The sequence below is a fragment of the Sceloporus occidentalis genome, unplaced genomic scaffold (genome assembly GCF_023333645.1).
Source record: "Sceloporus occidentalis isolate IW3139 unplaced genomic scaffold, rSceOcc1.0.p SCAF_8, whole genome shotgun sequence".
In the NCBI taxonomy this organism is placed as follows: Eukaryota; Metazoa; Chordata; class Lepidosauria; order Squamata; family Phrynosomatidae; genus Sceloporus; species Sceloporus occidentalis.
The window spans coordinates 15,921,644-15,943,042 of record NW_028316988.1 but is presented as its reverse complement, the minus strand read 5'-3'; the positions used below and the strand labels follow the sequence as shown (position 1 = coordinate 15,943,042).

At 43.6% G+C, this 21,399-nt stretch overlaps 2 protein-coding genes across 7 annotated transcripts in view; both read left to right on the top strand.

The window, feature by feature from the left end:
• ARRDC1 (arrestin domain containing 1) overlaps positions 1–7,147 on the top strand; it is a 29,959-nt gene extending 22,812 nt beyond the window's left edge. Inside the window, exons 3-8 of one of the 2 annotated variants that reach the window (XM_089534943.1) lie at positions 697–747; positions 1,511–1,665; positions 1,951–2,130; positions 2,648–2,824; positions 3,377–3,791; positions 4,749–7,147. In XM_089534943.1, the coding sequence (XP_089391069.1) occupies positions 697–747; positions 1,511–1,665; positions 1,951–2,130; positions 2,648–2,824; positions 3,377–3,791; positions 4,749–4,813 (1,043 nt within the window). In that variant the 3' untranslated portion in view covers positions 4,814–7,147. Of the gene's footprint in view, positions 1–696; positions 748–1,510; positions 1,666–1,947; positions 2,131–2,647; positions 2,825–3,376; positions 3,792–4,748 lie in introns of both variants that reach the window. The other variant, XM_089534942.1, reaches the window with a different exon arrangement.
• Positions 7,148–12,327: 5,180 nt separating this feature from the next.
• Positions 12,328–21,399, top strand: part of EHMT1 (euchromatic histone lysine methyltransferase 1) — a 90,323-nt gene continuing 81,251 nt past the window's right edge. For 2 of the 5 annotated variants that reach the window (XM_089534939.1, XM_089534934.1), the window contains exon 1: positions 14,770–15,304. Coding sequence is in view for 1 of the 5 variants with exons in the window: in XM_089534928.1 (XP_089391054.1) it covers positions 12,337–12,348 (12 nt within the window). In the remaining 4 variants the exon portion in view is untranslated. Of the gene's footprint in view, positions 12,349–14,587; positions 14,604–14,769; positions 15,305–21,399 lie in introns of those variants that run through there. The other 3 variants (XM_089534928.1, XM_089534935.1, XM_089534936.1) reach the window with 3 other exon arrangements.

Here is a 21,399-nt window from a genome sequence, read left to right as displayed (position 1 = left end):
ATTGTACTTTGCTGCATAGCCATCACAGATGCCCCTGAATGTGTTTCCTAGGTTCACTTACTCTGTCACATCATGTTTCTTCTCTTTGCAAATATATGTGTGTTTCCATGCATGAATGTGCATGCTTCCCTGTTTGCATTTGCACACACGCTTCCTCTCCTTACAAACTGCTTTTTTAAATAGGTGTCCATAGCATGGCGCTATAGCAGTTAAAGCAGTATCAAACTGCATTAATTCTGTGGTGCAGATGCAGCTGCGGATGGGGAGCTGCAGATGAAAAGTTATTGCTGATCGCCTCCTCGTGGCCAGATTGAGTATAACACTTTTCTTAATTTGGGGAGGTCGGGGAGGGGGGTTACAGGCACAGGAGGAAATGTCATTGTGGTGTTGTGTGCCTTCAGGTTTCCGACTTATGGCGACTCCAAGGCAAACCTATCATGGGGTTTTCTTGGCAAGCTTTGTTCAGAGAGAGTTTGCCATTGCCATCCCCTGAGGCTGAGAAAGTGTGATTTTCCCAAAGTCCCCCAGTGGGTTTCATGGCAGAGCTGGGAATTGAACCCTGGTCGTCAGAGTCATACCTGGCTGCATTTTGAAAGAAGCCATCAAGTGGTGTGTCTAGAATGAATAAAATAATAATTAAAATAAATGCACGCGCTTTTTGTTTACCCACTCTATGTTTCCCTTGGTATTTTGCAGGGACCCTGGCAGCTGGAGAACACACTTTCCCCTTTCAGTTTCTGCTTCCAGGTAAGGTAAAAATGTGTGTCTTCTAACTGATGCCCCTGGTTTAGATGTTTCAGGCTGCAGCTGCACTGCAGATTTAATGCAGTTTGACCCTGCTTTAACTGCCATGGCTCCATACTATGGAATCCATTTAGCCTTCTCTATCAAGAGAGCTGTGGGTCCATGGCAGACTACAGATCCATAGGATGGAGCCATGGCGATTAAAGCATTGCATTGGAATCAAACATATTTTGGTGCAAATTACTGTATATACTCATATATTAGTCTGGAAATTTTAGTCAAAAAATGGACCCAAAAACCTGAGTCGACTTATCCATGGGTCAATACAAGTACTGGACTTTAACGTTATGTTAAAAGGGAACCATCTCCTGGTGAAAGGCAAGAGTTTAATCTGTCTTGGAAGCACTGACTTCGCTTTACTCTCTCATCCATCCAGCCTTTTGGATGACCAAAAAAAGTTATTCTTGCAGGAATGTTGTGCATTCCTTTGCATTGTTTTGCTTCGTCTGTTACATCCTTTATTACATGACCCAAAGTTTTATCCTTGACTTATCCATGGGTCATATCAAAATCCATAATTTTGGCCCCCAAACCTGCCCTTGATTTATGCATGAATTTGATTTATAGTTGAGTATATACAATAAAAGACAGTCTTTTAACTGACTGCACAAGAGATTTCTGTGCATTTGAAACAAGCAAACAAGCAAGCCTGGTGCAAGTAATATAACGGTCTCCTTTCTTCTATATTGCCTTCTCTGGAAATTAGCTTCAGCTCCAACGTCCTTCGAAGGGCCCTTTGGAAAAGTCTTGCATCAGATTAAAGCCGTGATTGAGACGCCCCGTTTTTCCAAGGACCACAAGTGCAACAAGATCTTCTATGTCCTTTGCCCTCTCAACCTCAATGACATCCCTGAAATTGAGGTAATGCAGTATGGGAGGACTTATGGAGACCCAATCATGGAGTTTTCTTGGCAAGATTTCTTCAGAAGCGGGTTTGCCATTGTGTTCCCCGGAGGCTGAAAGAGTGTGACTTTTCCAGGGTCACCCAATAGGTTTCATGGCCAAAGTGGGGATCATTCGAAACCTGGTCTCCAGAGTTGTACTCAATGCTCAAACATTACGCCACGCTGGCTCTCGAATTTTGTTCTCTCCTAATCTCTTTCCTCTTCTTCTCCCATCTCATTCTTGCGGTCTTTCCTGCAGCAGCCCAACACAACATCCATCACCAAGAAGTTCAACTACAAGCTTGTGAAAACCGGCAATGTGGTCTTAACAGCCACCACTGACCTCAAGGGCTACGTCGTGGGGCAGGCCATTCAGTTGCGGACGGACATTGAGAACAAATCTGGCCGGGACACCAGCACCATTGTGGCAAGTCTTATCCAGGTAACTGAGCCAAATCCTGGATGTGAGTGCTTTGCTTTTGTGCACATAGACTTAGAGACGCATGGTCATGCTTATTCTAGTTCGGATTTCCCTGGATTAAAACCCACTTCCTCAGATTTCTGGCCAATAATCTGAGAACTTCATAGAGGTTGAGTTCCCCTTATCCAAAATATTTTAGAAACCAACACTTCTTTCCAAGTATCGCCAAGATACCTCATTACAATCGATCTGCCATATCTACAGATTCCTTATCCATGGATTCAAACATCCACAGATTAAAAATAGTTTTAAAAATATCTGCATTCCAAAATGTAAACCTTGATTTTGGTAATACTTTGCAAAGTATTTGTTGGACCTGAAATCCCAACGATTCCTCATCGTTGGTTAGGGTTTTTGGGACTTGCAGACCAACAATGTCTGCAGAGTATCCCAGCTTTTAAGGATTAGGATTGGGTAGGGAGTAGATAACCCAAGCTCAGCCAAAGGATCATTCTTCTAACCTTCCTCCTTCCTGCAGAAAGTCGCTTACAAATCCAAGCGGTGGATTTACGACTTGAGGACCATTGCCGAAGTGGAAGGCTCGGCTGTGAAGGCATGGAAGCGAGCCGACTGGAGAGAGCAAATCTTGGTGCCGGCCCTACCTCAATCCATCTTGCAAGGCTGCAGCCTCATCCATATTGACTACTACATCCAGGTTAGGCTACTGTTCCTCTGAGAGTTGCGAGCAGTAAAGTTACTGTAAAGAAGTAATTAGTTATTCCAAGAGTGAGTTGTAAGACGAATGTGTTTGGACACATTTGGAATGTGTTTGGAATTGGAAACAACTTAAAAGCACACAGCAACCAGATGGATTAGACTACAGCTCTCATTGACCCCAGAAAAGCTATAGAATGGTTGTCTGGACATAATGGAAGATGTAGTCCAAATCTATCTGGTAACATGTAGAGAAATGACTTGAAGGCACCCAACACCCAACAACAACAACAACAACAACAAGAGACTCTAGTAGATGGAACCAGTGATATGCTAGAGGCCATTATTTCCAATTGCTGGCTGGGGGTAATGGAAGTTGTAGTCCAATTTGTCTGAAAAAGTGTTGAAGGCACACAACACAGAACAACAACAAGAGACTCTGGTTGGAACCAGCGATAGGTCATAGGCCATTATTTGCAAGCTCTTGTTTCCAATTCATGGCTCTTTTGGTAGTTTTTCATCCTTTGCATTGGATTTCTTGTTTTTCTCTCAGGTTTCTCTCAAGTCTCCTGAGGTTTCCGTCGCTCTCCCTATCTACATCGGCAACATCCCTGTGAACAGGATCCCACTTAGCCCGGCCCGGTCGGTCCCGCACATCCCATCGCCCGTGGTCCCGAGCGCTCCCCCCGAAGACGAAGAGGCTGCCTCTGGCTACCCTCACCCTATGGACAACATTTCCATCCCTACAAAGAGTCATTCTCAACAGCAGCCCTTCAGTTACGCACCTGGTTTGAGCTTCCCAGAAGTCAGGCTAGACTCTGAGCAGACCAGCTCTCCAAACCATCCCACCCTTTGCCTATCCACAGGGGCCACAGTCCCCTACTATGCCGAAGGAGCTGTTGTACCGGTTGCTACGGCCAGTTCCCTCATCCTTCCTCCGGAGTATAGCACCTGGGGATACCCATATGGTAAGCATCTTCTTCAACATGTAGAGAAATTTTCCTATTACTTCAGAAAATGGACCTGTTTTTAAGCCAGAAGGTCTCAACATTTGCAGGTTGTTATTCAGTTTGCCAACTTTTGGGTACTTGCAGGGGAAGAGCACGTCATTTTCCCCTCCGTTATCATTGAAACGTCCCTCAGTGTGAAGGATCTTGCAAGCACAAGTGTACAGCAATGGTTCCCAAATGATGGTCCTGCAGAAGTTTTGGACTTCAGCTCCCAGAAGCTCCGGCCAGTGTGGCCAAAAGTCAGGAATCCTGGGATCTGAAGTCCAAAACATTGGAGGATCAAAATTTGGGAACCGCTGGTGTATAGTCTGACCCCCATGTCTGTGGGATTGGTAACTGTAGTTTCACTACTCTGTGGCTAAAAAGTCTCTCCAGGCATCTGGCGGTCCCCTAGCCCAGGTCTGTGGTCAATTTCAGATAGTAATTGACCATAGAGTTGCATTGGAGTACCTCGGAGCTTGTGCGGACACTAGCATACCTGGCCCCATTGAGACTTTTTGGGTCATGATACAGAAGGACAACTAGGCAAATAAAAATTGGTGGTGGGTTTGGTATCAACTTGCCTCTATTGTGCCATCACTCACAGTGGTCCTCCTTCTGCTGGGAGAGTGGACTAGGCAAGTCACACTCTCTCAGCCGCAGGGGATGGCCATGGGAAATGTGCTCTGAACAAATCTTGCCAAGAAAGCCCATTGATAGGCCTTAGGATCACCATAAGTTGGAAACAACTTGAAGAAACACAACGACAACAGTGATGATGATGTTTATTGATAATGCCTCACTTTGTCACACTGGCTCCTTGAAGGTGACCTAAAAATAATTCTTCAAAAATGTTGGATTTGGGAGGAAGAGAAAACAAGGCTGAGTGAGCGGACTAGATGTGTCTTAACTATTGTCTCTTTTCTTCTTCTTCAGAGGCACCCCCTTCGTATGAACAGAGCTGCAGCAGCGCAACTTCCAGCCTTAGCAATGGGAACTAGGCTAGGAACTCATCTGGACCATTTGAAGTCAGGAGGAAGGACAATACAAAGTGTTGCCTAGGAGGGAGGGTGGTCTCCCACCCACCCAACCACCCCACCCCAATCCAAGATTCGCCGGCAACTGCTTGCCTACTCCCGGATGCCTTGCCCAGCCACTTTGGTCCTTTTACCATACAGTCACCTATCTTACCTTGCTGCTTTTATGATCCGAGCAACCATGATGCCTTATCTGGAATGCTACCGAGTTGTCGGTGTGTGTGAGACAGAGCGTGTAGACCACACTGTGTGTGAATGTACATATGTATTTGTTTTGGAATCTATGGTTTTTATCGTTTAGCACCACTCCTTACCTTCTGTGCAAGGGACAGTATGTGGAGAGGGTTGATCTCTTACAGCTGGGCTGGGCAGCTGTTGGTGGCTTAACAGGGCACCATGGAGTGCTACACTGGCTCACACATTCCTTTTATAAAGCAAGAGTGGAGAAACTGCAGCCCCACAAGATATCTTTGGATTCCACTCCCATCATTCCTTGGAGCTGATGAGTTTCCGTGTTCCAGCTAAGGATTGTCTAGAACAGTGGCTACCAAATGTTGGTCCTCCAAGTGCTTTGGACTTCAACTCCCAAAGGTCCCAGCCAGCTTGGGCAACAGGAATTCTGGGAGCTGAAGTCTAAAATGTCTGGAGGGCCAAAAATTGGGAACCACTGGTCTAGACAGAATGGAGGTTGGTGGCTCCTATGTCAGGTTGTGAACACTTTGGTTCTAAGACAGGAGCTCTCCAAGTGCTAAAACATAGCCCTTCGGATATTTTCTGGACCTCGGATAGGTCCTTGCAGAACCTAGTTAGAAGTCATGCTTGCCATTTGTGCCAGGGTGGGGAAGGCAATCCCCATCATCCCCAGCCAGAACAGGCAACAGCAGGCATGGTGAGAGGTTTAGTTGCACAACTTATCTTTCCAAAAAGTCACAATAGTGGTGTAGTGCATAACATGGGCATTGGCCTGTCTTGGGTAGAAATGCCTTTTATTTATATTTCCCTCTCTTGCATCCTCCCTTCCACCAGCTAAGGCCTTCTATCCACTGGAATCCTGCTTGGGACAATAACCTTCTTTGGCCTACAGTTCCCAGAATCCTCTTGTGACCGTGCTGGCTGGAGTGTTGTGGGAATTTACGACAACCAAAAAGTAATCCCAGCCTTTCCTGTGATACGTTCAAACCATGCTGGCTGGCCCAGATCCGCTCCAAAGACACCTCCCGGCACCTATTCTTACATACCCCTTCCTTCTTTTTCTTGCCTTCATCCGCCTCCAAAAGTCCCAGCTTTGGATGGTTGGAAAATGCCTGACAATCACCATTCTGTCCTGATTCTACCTCTTCTTGTCTCCCCAGAAAGTGAGCCTGGGTGGTGGTGGCGGTCTCCTCTTTTGCAAAGGAAATAAACCAGATTCCTTAGTTTTGGAATTGGAATGCCTGTTGCTGAAGGCACATTGGGTGCTGGGGCAATCCATTGGCCCATCGGGCACCGGATAGCACTGATATCTTACTGTTTGGCGTAAATGAAGTAGATTAGACCCACTGGAACGTGTCAGCATTCAGCAATATATTTGATGGGTCTACTCTAGTTGAGAATCACATTTCCCACCCCATGTTTTCCTCCATGTCGTGGGTCTCCGCAGATAAGGTCAACGGTGCTTTCGGACTGAGCAAGACTATTTTTCCGAGTGAGGAAGAATTACTTTTTTTGTATGAAAACGCTCCAAATCCCAGCTGGAATCATTCTGGGAGCAGTAGTACCAAAAAGTGACTTTTCTGAGCTCTGCACAAAACATTCTTTCCATGTCTGTTGGGCAGCTTTCAGCACCTTTCCTACCCAGTGCCTTCCCAGTTGAGCTGGTCTGCTAACTCAGCAAATCTTGCAATCATCGAAATTAATTTTAAGGGCATCGTCTGACATTTGGGGTTGGAACAGTTTTCCGTTCTTGGTGACGCGTGAAGTGTCGCCCCTTCCTCCATTCAGAAAGTCACCTCCTCTAAACCGAAGCCTTTTTCTCGGCTTACCTGCCTCTCCTTTCCATCTTTTCCGAGCAACTTCTGAGTTGCTTGCAAGAGCGGATTTAAAGCTCCCCTTTGCACCAAACAACGTTGACCCCAGCAATAGGGACATGAATTCTCCCACTCCTTGCACCAACTTTTTACATGGGATGACTGGGTTCTCTCTCTCTCTCTCTTTGACTGTGCGTATTTTATTTTATTGGATCAACTTTGTTTTAACAGTGAAATTATATACTCAAATTTTAATGTATTTAATAAATTATTCTGAGAACATTTGAAGGGATTTAGGTGGATATCTTTTTTGTCTTTCTGTGCCCCTTGTCAATATAACAAGTATGTCCCTGTTCATATAAGGTTCCTATAAGATGGAGTTCTGGGAATTGTAGCTTTGTGAGACATTTAGCCTTCTGTGTCAGAAAGCTCTGGTGCTGCAGCAACCTACAGTTCCCAGAATTCCATAGCATGGAGCCATGGCGGTTAAAGGAGTCCACCTGGCTTATTTCTGCCATGCGGATGCAGCCCAAGAAGACCATCTGTTGTGATATTCCAGATCTCTCCATGGTGGCAGTTTTATGTAGTGGTTATAGAAGTAGGAGGGCAGGGAAATGTTTCTGCCTTCCGGATTATTTGGACTACAACTCCCACACTGGCCAGGCATAAGAGCAACTGCAGGTCACAACATCCAAAGAGCCACAGATTTCCTAGCCCTTGATTAAAGTGTTGGACAAGGATGGCGAAAACCTGGATTCAAACTCCCACTCTAATTTAATGGCCTTTTCCCATTCAGTCTTTTGGCTTGGCCTACCTCCCCAGGTTGCTGTGAGGATAAAGTAGTAGCAGGAGAGCCAAGCATGCGGCCTTGAGCAGCGACAAGATATACATATAAGTAACAGGTCCCTTCTAGGTGTTTGGAACACAGTTGCCATCATTCTTGAGCTTTGGCCAATGCTTTCTTGGGACTTGTTGGAGCTGTATTAGTTGCCAAACATTGTGTGGTTACTTCCGTGGCTGTCTTTTCTCCTTGAGGATCAGTACCTTGCCTTTAAATAAAGAATAAAATCAAATTATGAGAGGTGGCAACTCCTGCAGGGCAATTTGCAAATATTACACAGCCAAGAATGCAGTCTTGCTCCGTTTCACTCTCTTTTGGCTGCAGAATTTCATCCCTGAGTGAGTGTCTTGTGCATGTTGTATTTCCAAGCACATTAAGGGAGGTCTTGCTTTGCTGGAGGGGCATGTTAGGATGTCTAGCACCCCTTCCCTTTGGCCATATTTCTGGCAGATCACTTTGAGACTTGGACGCGAAGCAGTTCCACCACTCTTTCTCACTTGGAAGGGACTTCAGGCCATCCTTCCAGCGTTCCTAGAAGCTACAGTATAATTGGTCTTGTCAAGTTTTCTTGCCTAGTGACACTCCAATACTGACAGCGATTCAGTCGGTTTCTGGCCAGTCTCGCCTCCAAGGCCTGTAAAGCAGGGAAGGCTGACAAGGAAACCACTGAAGACAATTTTCCTCTCCCACTTTGCACAGAGTTGTTCGAAGACATGTTGCCTCTGGAGGCAGAGGAGCATCGACAGTGGCAGCTGGTGGTTACATCAGCAAAGAAGTGGATTTACTTTGGTTTCTAGCCTAAATTTTCAAGGAGTGACCCAAAGTGCTGCTTCTCCAGAGACCCAGTATTTTGGATAGCTTTTTCCAAGTTCATACTAAAACCCGGAACAGACTCAACATCCCACCGACATGGGAGCCACAAGCTGTTACTAGATCAATGATTCCCACATTTTGGTCCTCCGTGTTTTTGGACTTCAACTCCCAAAAACCCCAACAGGCAGGAATTCTGGGAGCTGAAGTCCAAAACATATGGAGAACTAAAGTCTGGGAACCCACTCATTCGACCCTCCACATTCACAGATTCTTTATCCATGGATTCAAGCATCCACAGCTTGAAAATAGTCCAAAAATATATTGTTTCCGAAAAGCAAACCTTGATTATGCCATTTTATATAAGGGGCACCGTTTTCTTATGCCATTGCTTTGAATGGGACTTGAGTACCCATGGATTTTGATATCTACGTGGGATCCTGCCACCAAACGCCAGTGGATACCAAAGGACCACTGTCCTGAAAGCTTGCCAAGTGACTTTGGCACAAGAGGTAGGGAAATCTGATCTTGAGTGTATGGCACAGTACTAAAAACAACAGGGTATGAATGTGAAGAGAGTGCCCGCGCTCCTGCAAATTTAGTTCAGTTTGATATATGAGTTTGAGCACTGAGTTTGATATATGATTCTATCACATATTGGAGGGTATCATAAACTGGGAAATACAACCTGGCATAGTGGTTAGAGTGTCAGACTATGACTCAGATCAGGGTTCAATTCCCAGCTCAGCAATGAAACCCACTGGGTGACTTTGGGCAAGGTGCATGCTCTCAGCCTCAGGGGAAGGCCATGGCAAGCCTCCTCGGAACAACCCTTGCCAAGAAGACCCCATGATAGGGTCACCATAAGTCGGAAGCGGCTTGAAGGCACACAACAATGGCAAGCTGGCATCTGTTCGGAAACCCACAGCCGTGTGCTTCCCCCGGGATGGCCCTGTGTGAACTGCTCTGGAGGTTGCCTTCTTGGCACATATATCTTCCTGACGGCTGCCATGGGCAGCTGAAGGGAAGGCTTTTATTTTGGCAGCTGCTTTGGGCCAAGCCCTTTTTGCCCATCTGCCGTTGGGTGGCAGCACCATCTCGCTTCCATTTCGTGGCTCCTGCAAAAGGGCTGGGCTGGGTGGCCTACTTCAGGCGAAAGCCAAGGCCTAATGCTTTCGCCTGGTGTCTCTTGTCCGCGGCTCAAGGGTTTTTCAAGGAGCCCACAGGGCTGCCACAATGTAATGTTCCTGCCTTTGGGGGGAATGGAAATGCTTGTTGGAGCCACCTCTCTCAAGATTGCCCAGGGTTGGATTAGGACATGCTGAGACTAGAATGGCTGGATCCTAGGTCCTGGCCCTGAGTTTCCATTTTGTATGGATTGTCTCCAGGCAGAGTGCAAATGCTCCAGTTTTGAGGAGCTCAGATCCTTTCAAGAGGAAAGGGCTAGATACAAATCCCCAGCTCAAAGGAGAAGAGAGGCATCTTGCTACAGTTTGCAACGTTTAATTCATTTGTTGCGACAACCTGAAAATACTCTCCAGGTGTTCTGCTCTGCATCCACCTTTGGGCTCAAAGCAAGGCAGCTCCATTAAAGGTCAACGTATTTATAATGGGATGAGATCGATATATCAAACTCAATACGCACAAATCTTAATAAATGGAGAGAGGGCCAAACCATGTGGAATTGTGAAAAGAATGTGCCAAAGGTGTCCATTCTCACAGTAGTGGAGAAGCTTCTTTCCATAGAAGCTCAGAGTTGAAAGGGTCCTCAAGGGTCATCCAATCCAAACCCCAGCAGATACCAAGGGCCCACTGTATTTGGTTATAACTATAGATATAGATATATTTTCTCCAATAAGCAAACCTCAATTTTGCCAATTTGTAGCAGGGACGCCATTTCACTACACCATTGCATTTAAAGGGACTTGAGCATCCATGGATTTTGGTATCCATGGGGAGTCCTGGAACCAGACCTCAGGGGATCCCACTGTATCTATATATAGCTACAGATATAGCGATAGATATATTTTCTCCATCCTTGATTTTGCCATATTATATAAGGGATGCCATTTCACTACACCGTTGCATTTAAAGGGACTTTGGCATCCATGGATTTAGGTATCCATGGGGGTCCTGTAGCCAAACCTCAGCGGATACCAAAGGCCCATTGTATTTATTTTTCCTGTAAGTAAAACATTACGGGTGTGAAGCAAAGGAATCCATGGGACTCCAAGAACTGGAAGATTTGGTTTGTGAGATGAGAGGTTGGGGGTCTCCGAATGCGATCAGATCCCTTCCTTGAATACTGATTCATAGTTCTGATGATAATCTCTCCAACGCTCGCCTGCCGTGACTCCGCTCACCTAAACCCATTTCCTCTTGATTGGCGAAGGCCGTGATCGGCATAATTTGAGGCCGGCGGCTTTTGTGATTTATCTCTCTTTGTGTGTCTGTGTCTGTCGCTGAAAATCCTCTTTATTTCTTGCAGAGATGCAAAGGGAGTTAATTGTCGCCGGAGCTGAACTGTTGCTTGGAGCGCATCGTTGATGCCCAAATAAGGTCCCAAGAGATATTGGATTCCATTTTTGTCTATGTGTGTTGTGTTTGTGCAGTTTGTTTCCAGCTTCTGCACAATCTGGCTGTTTGTTCCAGTCCCTTCAATAGAGCCGATACTCTTCCGATATATCTTCGGAATCACTGTTTGGAGGCTTCCTGCAGCATTTTTATAGCGCTTTGGGTGTTGGATGGCGATTCTGAAGCCCAGGGTTCGAATCCTCACTCGGCCATGAAACCCATTGGATAACCTTGGGCAAAGTCACACTCTCTCAGCCTCAGGGGATGGCAATGGCAGACCTCCTCTGAACAAACCTTGCCAAGAAAATCCTGTGATAGTTTCACTTTAGGGTCGCCATAAGTTGGAAATTGCTTGAAGCCACACAACACAACAATATTTTCATCCATAGTGTGGCTTAGTGGTTTGAGCATTGGAGTATGACTCTGGAGCCCTGGGTTCGAATCCCTGCTCCACTATGAAACCCATTGGGGGATCTTGGGCAGGAAGTCACACTCTCTCAGCCTCAGAGGAAGTCAATGGCAGACCTCCTCTGAACAAATCTTGCCAAGGAAAACCCATGATTTAGGGTCCCCAATTGCCTTCCTCTGAGGCTGAGAGAGTGTGACTTTCCAAAGGTCACCCAATGACTTTCATGGCTGAGCTGGGATTCGAACCCTGGGCTCCAGAGTCTCAATGCAACATTCAAAAACAAACTTTAAATAATAATAATAATAATAATAATAATAAATATTTAATATATTAATATTATTCTTATTATTAATAAAATCTTTTAATAATATAATAATATGTGGTAATAATAATATAATAATAAAATATTTATTTTAATATAATAAAATATTTAAAAACAAACTTTAAATAATAATAATAAAGTATTATTATTATTATTATTAAATATTTTAATATTATAATAATACATTATTATTATTATTTGCAAAATTGTATTTCTTTTTCTGCAAAATGAAGCTCAGCCCTTGCTTTGAGTTCCACCAAACAAAACGCTTTTCTGGTAACTTTGGGCCCTTTTCCCCCACCGTAGGCAGTGTTTTTGTACGGAAAGCAGCTGCCACGGGCGCCGCCATGACAGCTTACGGTTGGCTACACAACTTGGCGCAGGCGCACTGGCTCCGTCCCCAAAGGCGCAGGCGCTGTACGTCCCTCGTGGGCCAATGAATGGAGGAGGCGGGGCCGCGCGCGCAAAGGAGGCTTCGAATAAAAGGGGGCGGGGCCTAACGCTCTGGCGCGGCGCTCTCCAGCTATGGAGACTGAGGTGAGTGCCGGCCGCGTCCAACTCTCCCTTAAGGCGTGGGGGGGTATTAGGAGATTTAACCCAATGGTATCTCCCAGAACCTTCACCAAGCCTCTTTCCCTTGAGAGCCCTTTCCTTGTCCTCACCCGCCCCCGCGCCTTCATGGTTCAGTCCAACTCAGGGGGAACAGCTTACGCCCGGACGATACCATTGTGTATCTAGAGGGGGGTTTAGGCAAAATAAAGACCCGGAACGCTGTATAGCTAGGATTAAATCACGGTGCTAGTTCCGGGGTTGGCTGTGAGGCGGTGGTTATACAGAGTCCTGGGTTGGAGGGGGCGGCTTTCCAAGCCTAGTGGGCCTTTTGCCATTCAGGGGCCGGGGCTTGGAGGGGAAGAGGGCGTGGCTAGGCAAATGAAGGGGCGGGGAAAAGGGAAAATAGCCGACAGAAGGCTGTTTTATGTTGAATTCATGTTGCGGGGTCACTCGGTTGATACGAAGTATTCAGGCTGCGGGGCTTTTGAAGGAGGGAAAAAAATAAGGAAGAAAACACCTTAATTAAATTAAAATTTTAACATTATTATAATGTATTTACCTCAGGATTTTGCATACCATAATAATAATAATAATTAAAATGAGGAAGAAAAGTCTCAATTAAGTTAAATTAAATTAAAATTAAAAATTATTGTTATTTATTTATTTACCTCAGGATTTTGCATACAGTCCCCAAAACCATATTATTATAACATGGATAAGACAGGACAATTAAGATTTAGAAATGTATATACACACACACACACACACACAAAATAAGACTTTAAAGGTTATATATCTTTGTCACCCAACAATTTTTAAATTAAATTGAAATCTAATTAAAGAACCAAGTTTTTCCAACTGCTCCAAAATGCTTCACGGTTAAATAAATAAAAATAATAAAATTTTTATTTATAGGCCGCCCTTCCTTCGATCAACGACCCCAATTTTGCCCAAAATAAATAAAAATTATTCACAAAAATATAATTAAGAGTCATAAAACCCATTGTTTAAAAATAAAATTTTTATTTATTTATTTTATCCTTATTTTTTAATTTATTTTATATTTTATATTTATATTTATTTATTTATGGTATTTATACCCCGCCCTTCAACCCTAAAGACTATTTTATTTTATTTTTATTTTTATTTTCATTTTCATTTTATTTTTATTTTATTTTATTTTCATTTTATTTTCATTTTAATTTTCATTTTAATTTCATTTTAATGTCATTTTAATTTCATTTTTATATTTTCATTTTTATTTCATTTTTATGCTGCCTTTCACCCAGCGAACAGATTTTAAAAAACATTTTATAAACCTGACAATAATTATTAAAAATTAACTTAATTAAATTAAAGTCAATTTAATTAAATCAATTAAATTAAATTAAAAAAATTAATTAAAAATCTTTCCAATAATTAAAAAAAACAGACAAAATTCACTAAATATAACAGATACAGAAATTGTGCTTAAGCTTTTTTTTTGTGTGTGTCCAAACAAAAATGTCCCCAAATAATCTTTTCTTTGCTACATTAAGGTTCAAACCTAACTAAGGCAGATACTTAGTAGCTCCTTGGCCCCAAATTTGTTGCTATTTCCAATTCCTAGACCTCTAAATCACCCTGTTTTAATTTTTATTTATCTATTTCAAAAGGATTTGTGTCTCTCCTTTTGGGATTCAAAGGCTCTGGTATCAAGAGCCCTGCTCCGCTCTTGCAAACTCAAAATGTCACAGTTAAAAGAAGAAGAAATGGCAGCCACGAGTGTTAAAATACACTATACACACACACACACACACACACCAGCATAAACAAATCTTTCCAACATCCACAATTCAATGCATAATTCAAACTGCCTTGATCTTAATGGAGAGGCAAAGACCAGTTGCCACCTTGAGTCTTGGTGCAAAGAAAAAGGACAAGAAAGAAATGGCAGTCAAGGTGTAGCTGCAGGGGTCCCAAAATAAAGGCTCTCCAAACAAGGATTTTGCACCCCTCAAAATTAAATACTGGTCTTTGGCTAGTTTTGTCATGCTTTCTAGCCTGTTTATGGACGTGGGAAGCATTATTCCTACAATGTAGATGCACCTTGGCGTAGCCATAACTTATAACTTCATTTAGAGATGCTGTTCACGCGTCCAAAGGAAAGCGACAGACGAAGTGAACGACACGAATACGGCAAAGAAAGTAAAGTTCTAGGGGCTGACGACTCTTCAGTGTCACTTTGCAATGTTAGATATGTATGGACCGATGGGGAAATTTAATTTTGGGGGTGCAAAGTCCTTATTTGGAGAGACAGTGCCTTCATTTTGGGACCCAGCTACACCTTTACTGCCACTTCTTTCTTGTCCTTCCTTTTTCTTTGCGCCAAGACGCAAGGTGGCTGTTGGTCTTTGGCTAGTTTTGTCATGCTTTCTAGTCTGATTATGGATGCGGGAAGGATTTGTTTATGCTGGTTCCTTCTTCTTCTTTTTTAATAATGAATGTGCATTTTGCCATATCGATCCGTTGCCTCTCTGAGCCGAGCTGCCTAGGCTGGCGTATGGAGAAGGCCCTTGTCACGTAATTGCTTATTATTGACCGATCGCCCGCTTCATCCATTGTGTTTGAAAAGGAATCCATAGCCATCAATCTTCAGGGGATAAGCTTTCTAGGAGAGAAGGAAGGGATGAGTGAGGTCCTGTCCTGAAACTAACTAATGTCTTAGCTTCTCGCAGGTTAGAATATACTAAAGCGGTGGAGGAATAGAAGTATATATATACAGCATCTTTTCTCTGAAGGTACCAGCCACAGATGCTGGCGAAACGTCAGGAATAAACTCTTCCAGCCCGAAAAACCCACACAAAAACCATGCATCTTTTTAGACCGAGAGGGAAAATACTCACATTTGTAACATGACCCAAAGCAGACCCTGAGCCTGAAGGATGCATTTGAGCCCAAGGTAAAACGGGAGATTGCAAATAGGTGTATCAAATGTGGGATTGGGGATTCTTTATGGGGCTGCTGGATTTTTTGGCTTGAATGAATTTGCATTTTTAAATGCCTGTTGCAGTGGTGGTCCTCATTTCGTGAAATGGATGCAATGGCTGGAAAGGGAGAGGGGACGATTTTGTGTTGAGCATGCTCACAAGTGGATTAATTCGAGGGAGTTGGAGAGTTAAACTGTTGTTGTTTCTCATTAGTTGTCGTCCATAAACTACAACTGCTCACAATACATGGTGGAAAATGGACGGCGGTACTTGTTGACGTATACTAGACCAATCTTTTTTGCATTTCCGCCTTTGACATGGAAGGCTTCAAAATGGTTTTCCTTTCCCCCTCTTTTGTTAAGCCAGGCAGCTGGAAAAAGAGCAAAGCTGTGTTCTTATGGGTGACCTTCACAACGATGCAGCATCTCTGTTTTCTAGGCCAACCTAATCCTATTTTAAAGGAAGGCTGTGCTGTAGTGTGTTGAGGCTTTCTAGAAGTAGGAGGCGGCGATGAACCTGTGTGATGCCCCATTATAGCTGCAATCCTAATCACTCTTAATAGGGAGTATGTCCCATTGGAACAATGGTCCTTACTCCCAAGTAAACATGTTAAAGGTTGCACTGTATAGGGTTAGTTTCGCCAACGTTGGTTCAACAGCGATCTGTATTTGAAAGGAGAGCTGATAGGTCTTGATCCTTCCCTGTTATAAATCTGATGCAGTTTTGTTGTTTCAAGTTCTGATGCACTGGGCAAATGTGCAGAAGGATCACTTTGACTGCGGGAAAAGGAATCAGTTATTGTTCACGCTTGCAGGAATCAAAAGCTATTACTTCAGTTGGGAACAGCCAGGTGATAATCATATTTTAAGGGTATTGTCTTGGATGGAGTTTGCCTCTTCGAGTGAGGTAGGCATTACTACAGATTTCAGGTGCACAAAGATAAAATGGTAGACATTTTTATAGGTTGCAGTTTTCCATATTTATCAGAAGGAATCCCTCCTTTCTGGTATTTAGCATGGGAAATCATTGCCCATTCTTGGCCCATTTTTCATTTTTGAGGTGCTTTGTGAAGACTTGGGGTGCATCTACGCTGTAGAAATAATGCTGATGGACACCACTTTATGCCCATCAGCTATGAAACCCTGGGATTTGTCGTTTCCCAAGCCTTCTTTGCCAAAGAGTGCTGTTGCTCGCAAAACTACAGCTGCTAGGATTCTGTAGGATGGAGCCATGGTAGTTAAAGTGGAGTCAAGATGGATTAATGTAGATGCACCCTTGCTCTCCAAAGGCTTTGGTGTTGGGAGTTAACATATCCTGGGGTAGCTGTATTGGCCATAGAGCAAAGGACAATAACATCCCAAATCCACAAAACAGCGATAGCTTTATTGGGTGAACCAAAATGCTCAGACTACAGCTCCACTGGCTTCTTCATCAGGCAAAGATGTTAAAATCATACAGGAGAAAGCAATATATCATGATGTTAGAGTCACAGGCCTGCATTTTGTCAAGTTGTTATTTTCTGTTAAAATAGTGTGCGTTCTGGGAGACAAAGAGTCGTAAAGTCCAGGAAATAAGTTTTCAATTCCTTTTGTAAGACATTAAGTAATGGACAACGAAAAAGGAGATAAGTCTGCCCAATCCTGTGGTAGATCAAGGCAAAAGTACAGAGTCTTTTCCTTCTATTCCAGCAAAATCCTTTGCAACCCAAAAGAAAAGTGAATCCTATGTGGCAGATAAGGGGTTTTCTTTTTCACATTATCTGAAGTACAGTGTCTTCCATCCTTCGATAAAGTCATAGGGAAGCCATGGCAAGTAGTTTTTAGCATATATACCTATTGTTGGCCTGTTACAGACTGCCAAAATAAAGCTGCTTCGGGTCTCTTTGGGGGTATGCTATTTAAATGATGCACGGATCCTAAGAATCCGGAAGCTGCACCAAAAGCTGCCCTCCAGTGCTTAGGAATGGAGTGTGGCTTTGGTGCAACCTCCAGACTCTTAGGACCCATGCATCATTTAAATAGCGTACCTCGAAAGAGACCCGAAGCAGCTTTATTTTGGCAGTCTGTAACAGGCCATAGAATCCTCCTGGTGGGAGATGATGAAACCAGTTGCCAGCTAAAAATATTGAGAGAATGGCAACATTGAACATTTACATTATCATCCCACAAACACAAGTCCTTATGGGTTACTTCCTGTGTGCAGTTCTGCTGCAAGAATTGCTGTGTCAGTTTGGCAAAACAGAGGAGGAAAAGGCTACTCTCTTTTTCCGGTGTTCAAGGTGTGGATCCCACAAGAATCAACAATAGCACTGTTCATTTTAAACTTCTGCATTGCACTGATCCTGCCTTGAGAAGCTGCATTCGTTCCATAAAGGTGGCTCGAACCTCATTTGATTGGAGCTAGATTATACAGCTCACAGTTGGGTTGGAAAATGGGGGTTCCTATGGCAAATGTAATGATTTTACAGTGCTTTTAGTTATATCTGTATTCCATACTTTTTTGGGAGAGAGGGCTACGGACCTTGTGTTTGTGAACATACGTGTGTACAAACAGAAAGAAAGAAAAGTTTGGGTTGATGTATACCTAAATGGCACCATAGAAATTTGGACGTGAGCGGCGAGACCCAAACACTATAGGAAAGCAGTCTGGGAAGGGTACATTTACACGGAGCAGTGGATCTCCAAGTGGATCACTGGATTCTCTCCCAAATGGATCGCTGGAATAGCCAGAAGACGCTTGCCAAGATGCTTACCGTGAGCCAGAAAAGACAGCGGGTTGATGAAAACGCCCAAGTAGAAAGCGAAGCAGCAAACAGACGTTGCGGTACATTCTCTGCAGTCATTACTTGACTAATAAGGACCATTAGAAGCTCATGGCCTTTTCTTCAGTCCCTTAACTCTTTTAGCTGCTCATTATCCAGTTGATGATAACCTTAAATCCTTGCATTATAGCTTTATGGATTGTAATTATGTGCAGTGACGAATCCTCTTTTAAGTCAGGAGGGCGTGCGGGGAGGGCTTTCTGTAAAGCACTGCTTCGGAAACAGGAGCTACGTTCCCCCTTTTTGGTACTTGTCTCTTTCCATCTTTTTTTTTGTCCTTGGGTTGCTTATTCTCTCAAAAGCCAAGTCAACATGTTTGGCTCTTTTTCCTGAGCTCAGAATGTTCTCATCCAGGCCGCCTCCTAACAACGCCTCGGTCAGTGCCTTCATTAAACATTGCTAAGGGGGGAAAAGTTGTAAGGGAAAGGCGAACTTTTCTAAGTCTTTCTCTTTTTGCTTCTGTTCCTACCTGGCCCTTGAAGGCTTCACAGTACGTGAAAAAGGTATAGAATGTTCTGTCCAGAAAGTGTAAAAATAGCCGTGCCAAAGCCTTGATCTTTGGGATAGGCCCTGTAGCAGAATTAGTTCATCACCTTGTTTTGGAGCTGGATGTCGGACCATAAGGAAGAAAGAAAGATGCACGTTTCATTTTATAGCTAACTTCTGCAACTAGCTCTTTCCAGATTTGTTCCAGTTAAAACTTTGGAGTTTTAACTCATATATGAGCATGTCCAAAAACCCAGAATTAGTATGGCAGAATGCAGATTTCATTACGCAAACACCCTACAAAGAGCAGGTTTGGACTCAGAAGAAGGAGGAGTAAAGATAGGCGGAAGGAACGTCAACAATCTAAGATACGAGGATGGCACACACTACTAGAGGAAACCATCACGGACTTGGAACAATTACTAAGGAAGGTCAAGGAATAAAGTGCAAAGGCAGGAATTAATGCTGAACATAAAGAAAATGAAAATAATGACCACGGAGGATGTACATCAGTGGTTCCCAAACTTTGGTCCTCCAGGTGTTTTGAACTTCAGCTCCCAGGATCCCCAACCAGCTTGGCCAACAGCCAGAAAGTATAGGAGTTGAAGTCCAAAAGATCTGGAAGACCAAAGTTTGGGAATCATTGATCTATATAAATCAATCTAAACAATGAGGAAATCAAAATAAATACTTCTCTTGGATCAAGCATTAATCAGAAAGGAGACTGCAGTCAAAGAATCAAAAGACCAGGAATGGGAAGAGCAGTGATGAAAGAACTAGACAAGATCTTAAAGAGTAAAGATACACAACTGAGCACTAAAGTTACAATTGTCCAATCATTGTATTCCCCATCATCATGTACCTATGTGACAGCTGGACAGTGAAGAAGGCAGATAAGAAGAAAATCAACTCATTTGAGATGTGGTGATGATGGAGAAGAGTGCCAAAAAGGCAAACAAGTGATCCCTTGAACAGATCAAGCTTGAACTCTTCCTGGAAACCAAAATGGGCTGTCATACTTTGGCCACATCACGAGAAGGCATAAATCATTGGAAAAGATGATAATGCTAGGAAAGGTAGAACGAAGTAGAAAGAGAGGGAGACTACAAGCTAGATGGATGGACTCAATTAGGGAGGTTACAAATATGATTTTGCAGGACCTGAGCAGGACAGTGGAGGACATGGGGTCTTGGAGATGTCTCATCCACAGGGTCACTATGAGTTGGGTCAACAACAATGCAGATTTCCCATAATGACTTGCCCTTGTCCTTCCATCTTCATCAAGACCTTGTACTACCCTATTGCTTTTGAATCTCATCCTGTTTTGCAGTTCACTATTAGTGTTGTCTCCATGTTTTTACACTTCTCAGCATTTTCTGGCTTGGTTCAGTCTCATGAGTTTCTGTCCCTTTTTCACATGAAGAGCCAAAAGCTGCCAGAAAAATGCAAAAGTGCATTCTGGCCGTGTATTGATTTCCATGCATTTGGGCCTACCTGTATAGGAATGGGCGCTAAGAAAGCCAAGGGTTCTCCCATCTACTGCCAGATGAACATAAGAACATGTTCACAAAGAGAGAGCCAGAATCTAGCACAAAAGGCAACAGCCGACTCCACCTCTTCAGCGTTTCCCATAAATATGTTCCAGTGGAAGCATAATTGATCTCATTATAGTCTCATTTAATTTTGCTCTGGCTGCCTTCGTTGGAAATGCCAGAATCTGCCTCCATGTTTCCTTTCTTGAGACCCATAGGAGAAGCCTTCTTTAAGATCCACCGGTGCATATTTAGTAATGGGTGGGATGGGAGTTTGCACCCCTGGGCGACTGTTCCCTAAGGATCTATAAAAACCCAAATGTTCTGAGCTTTTCCAACTCATCTAAGCTGATTAATTTGTTTGCTTCTATAATCCTCTCCTCCACATGGAAGAATGTTCCTTGTCTTGGTGCTTTTTGAAGCTGCTTGCCCTTCGGATGCTGCTGTTGTCTGTCGAAAACGAAGAATGCCATGCGCTGGAAAAGATGGAGTCTGGTCGCTCGGAACATTTTCTTGTCTGGGATTTTTGTAGATTAAGCTTTAAGCAGGTTGAAGGGGAAACAGTGACTTTCCCTCGGCATCTAGCGATGAGGAAGGGATGGTGGCTTGGATTTGAGGCTGTTGTGATAGGCTCTTCTTAAGTAGGATTTTTGAAGGAAGCAGGGACTGGCGAAAGCAGAATTTGCTAAATGCACAGTTCTTAAATGGAGGCGCACAGAGAGCAATGATTATTTCTTTATTGACTAGCCATTATGAATAAACATGCAACTGAAGAACTTTGAACCTCTTGCAATGTAGGACCTACTGTGGACCTGCATCTGAGGAAGTATTTCTTTATTTATTACTATATTTATTTATATTCTGCCCTTCTCCCAGGACTGGGACTCAGGGTGGCTTAAGTAGGCTCAAGTCTATGAAAACTCATGCTACCAACGTCTATCTTTTGGTTACAGTGGACCTTCTACATTCACTAGGGTTAGGGGCATAGGACCCCGCGAAAGTGGGAAAATCCGAAATATAATTTTTTAACCTGAAAAAACCTCTCTCTAGGAATCTCTAGGTCCTGCAGGGCAATTCTCTGGTCAAGGTCTGCCAGATGTTGACCATGAAATTGTGCTGGAGGACCTGCAAATGCCTAGATAGCTCCAGATCTTCCAGTTGGACTTGGCAGAAGTTGACAACAGAGTCGAACTGGAGGACCCAGAGATTCCTAGAGAGAACATATTAA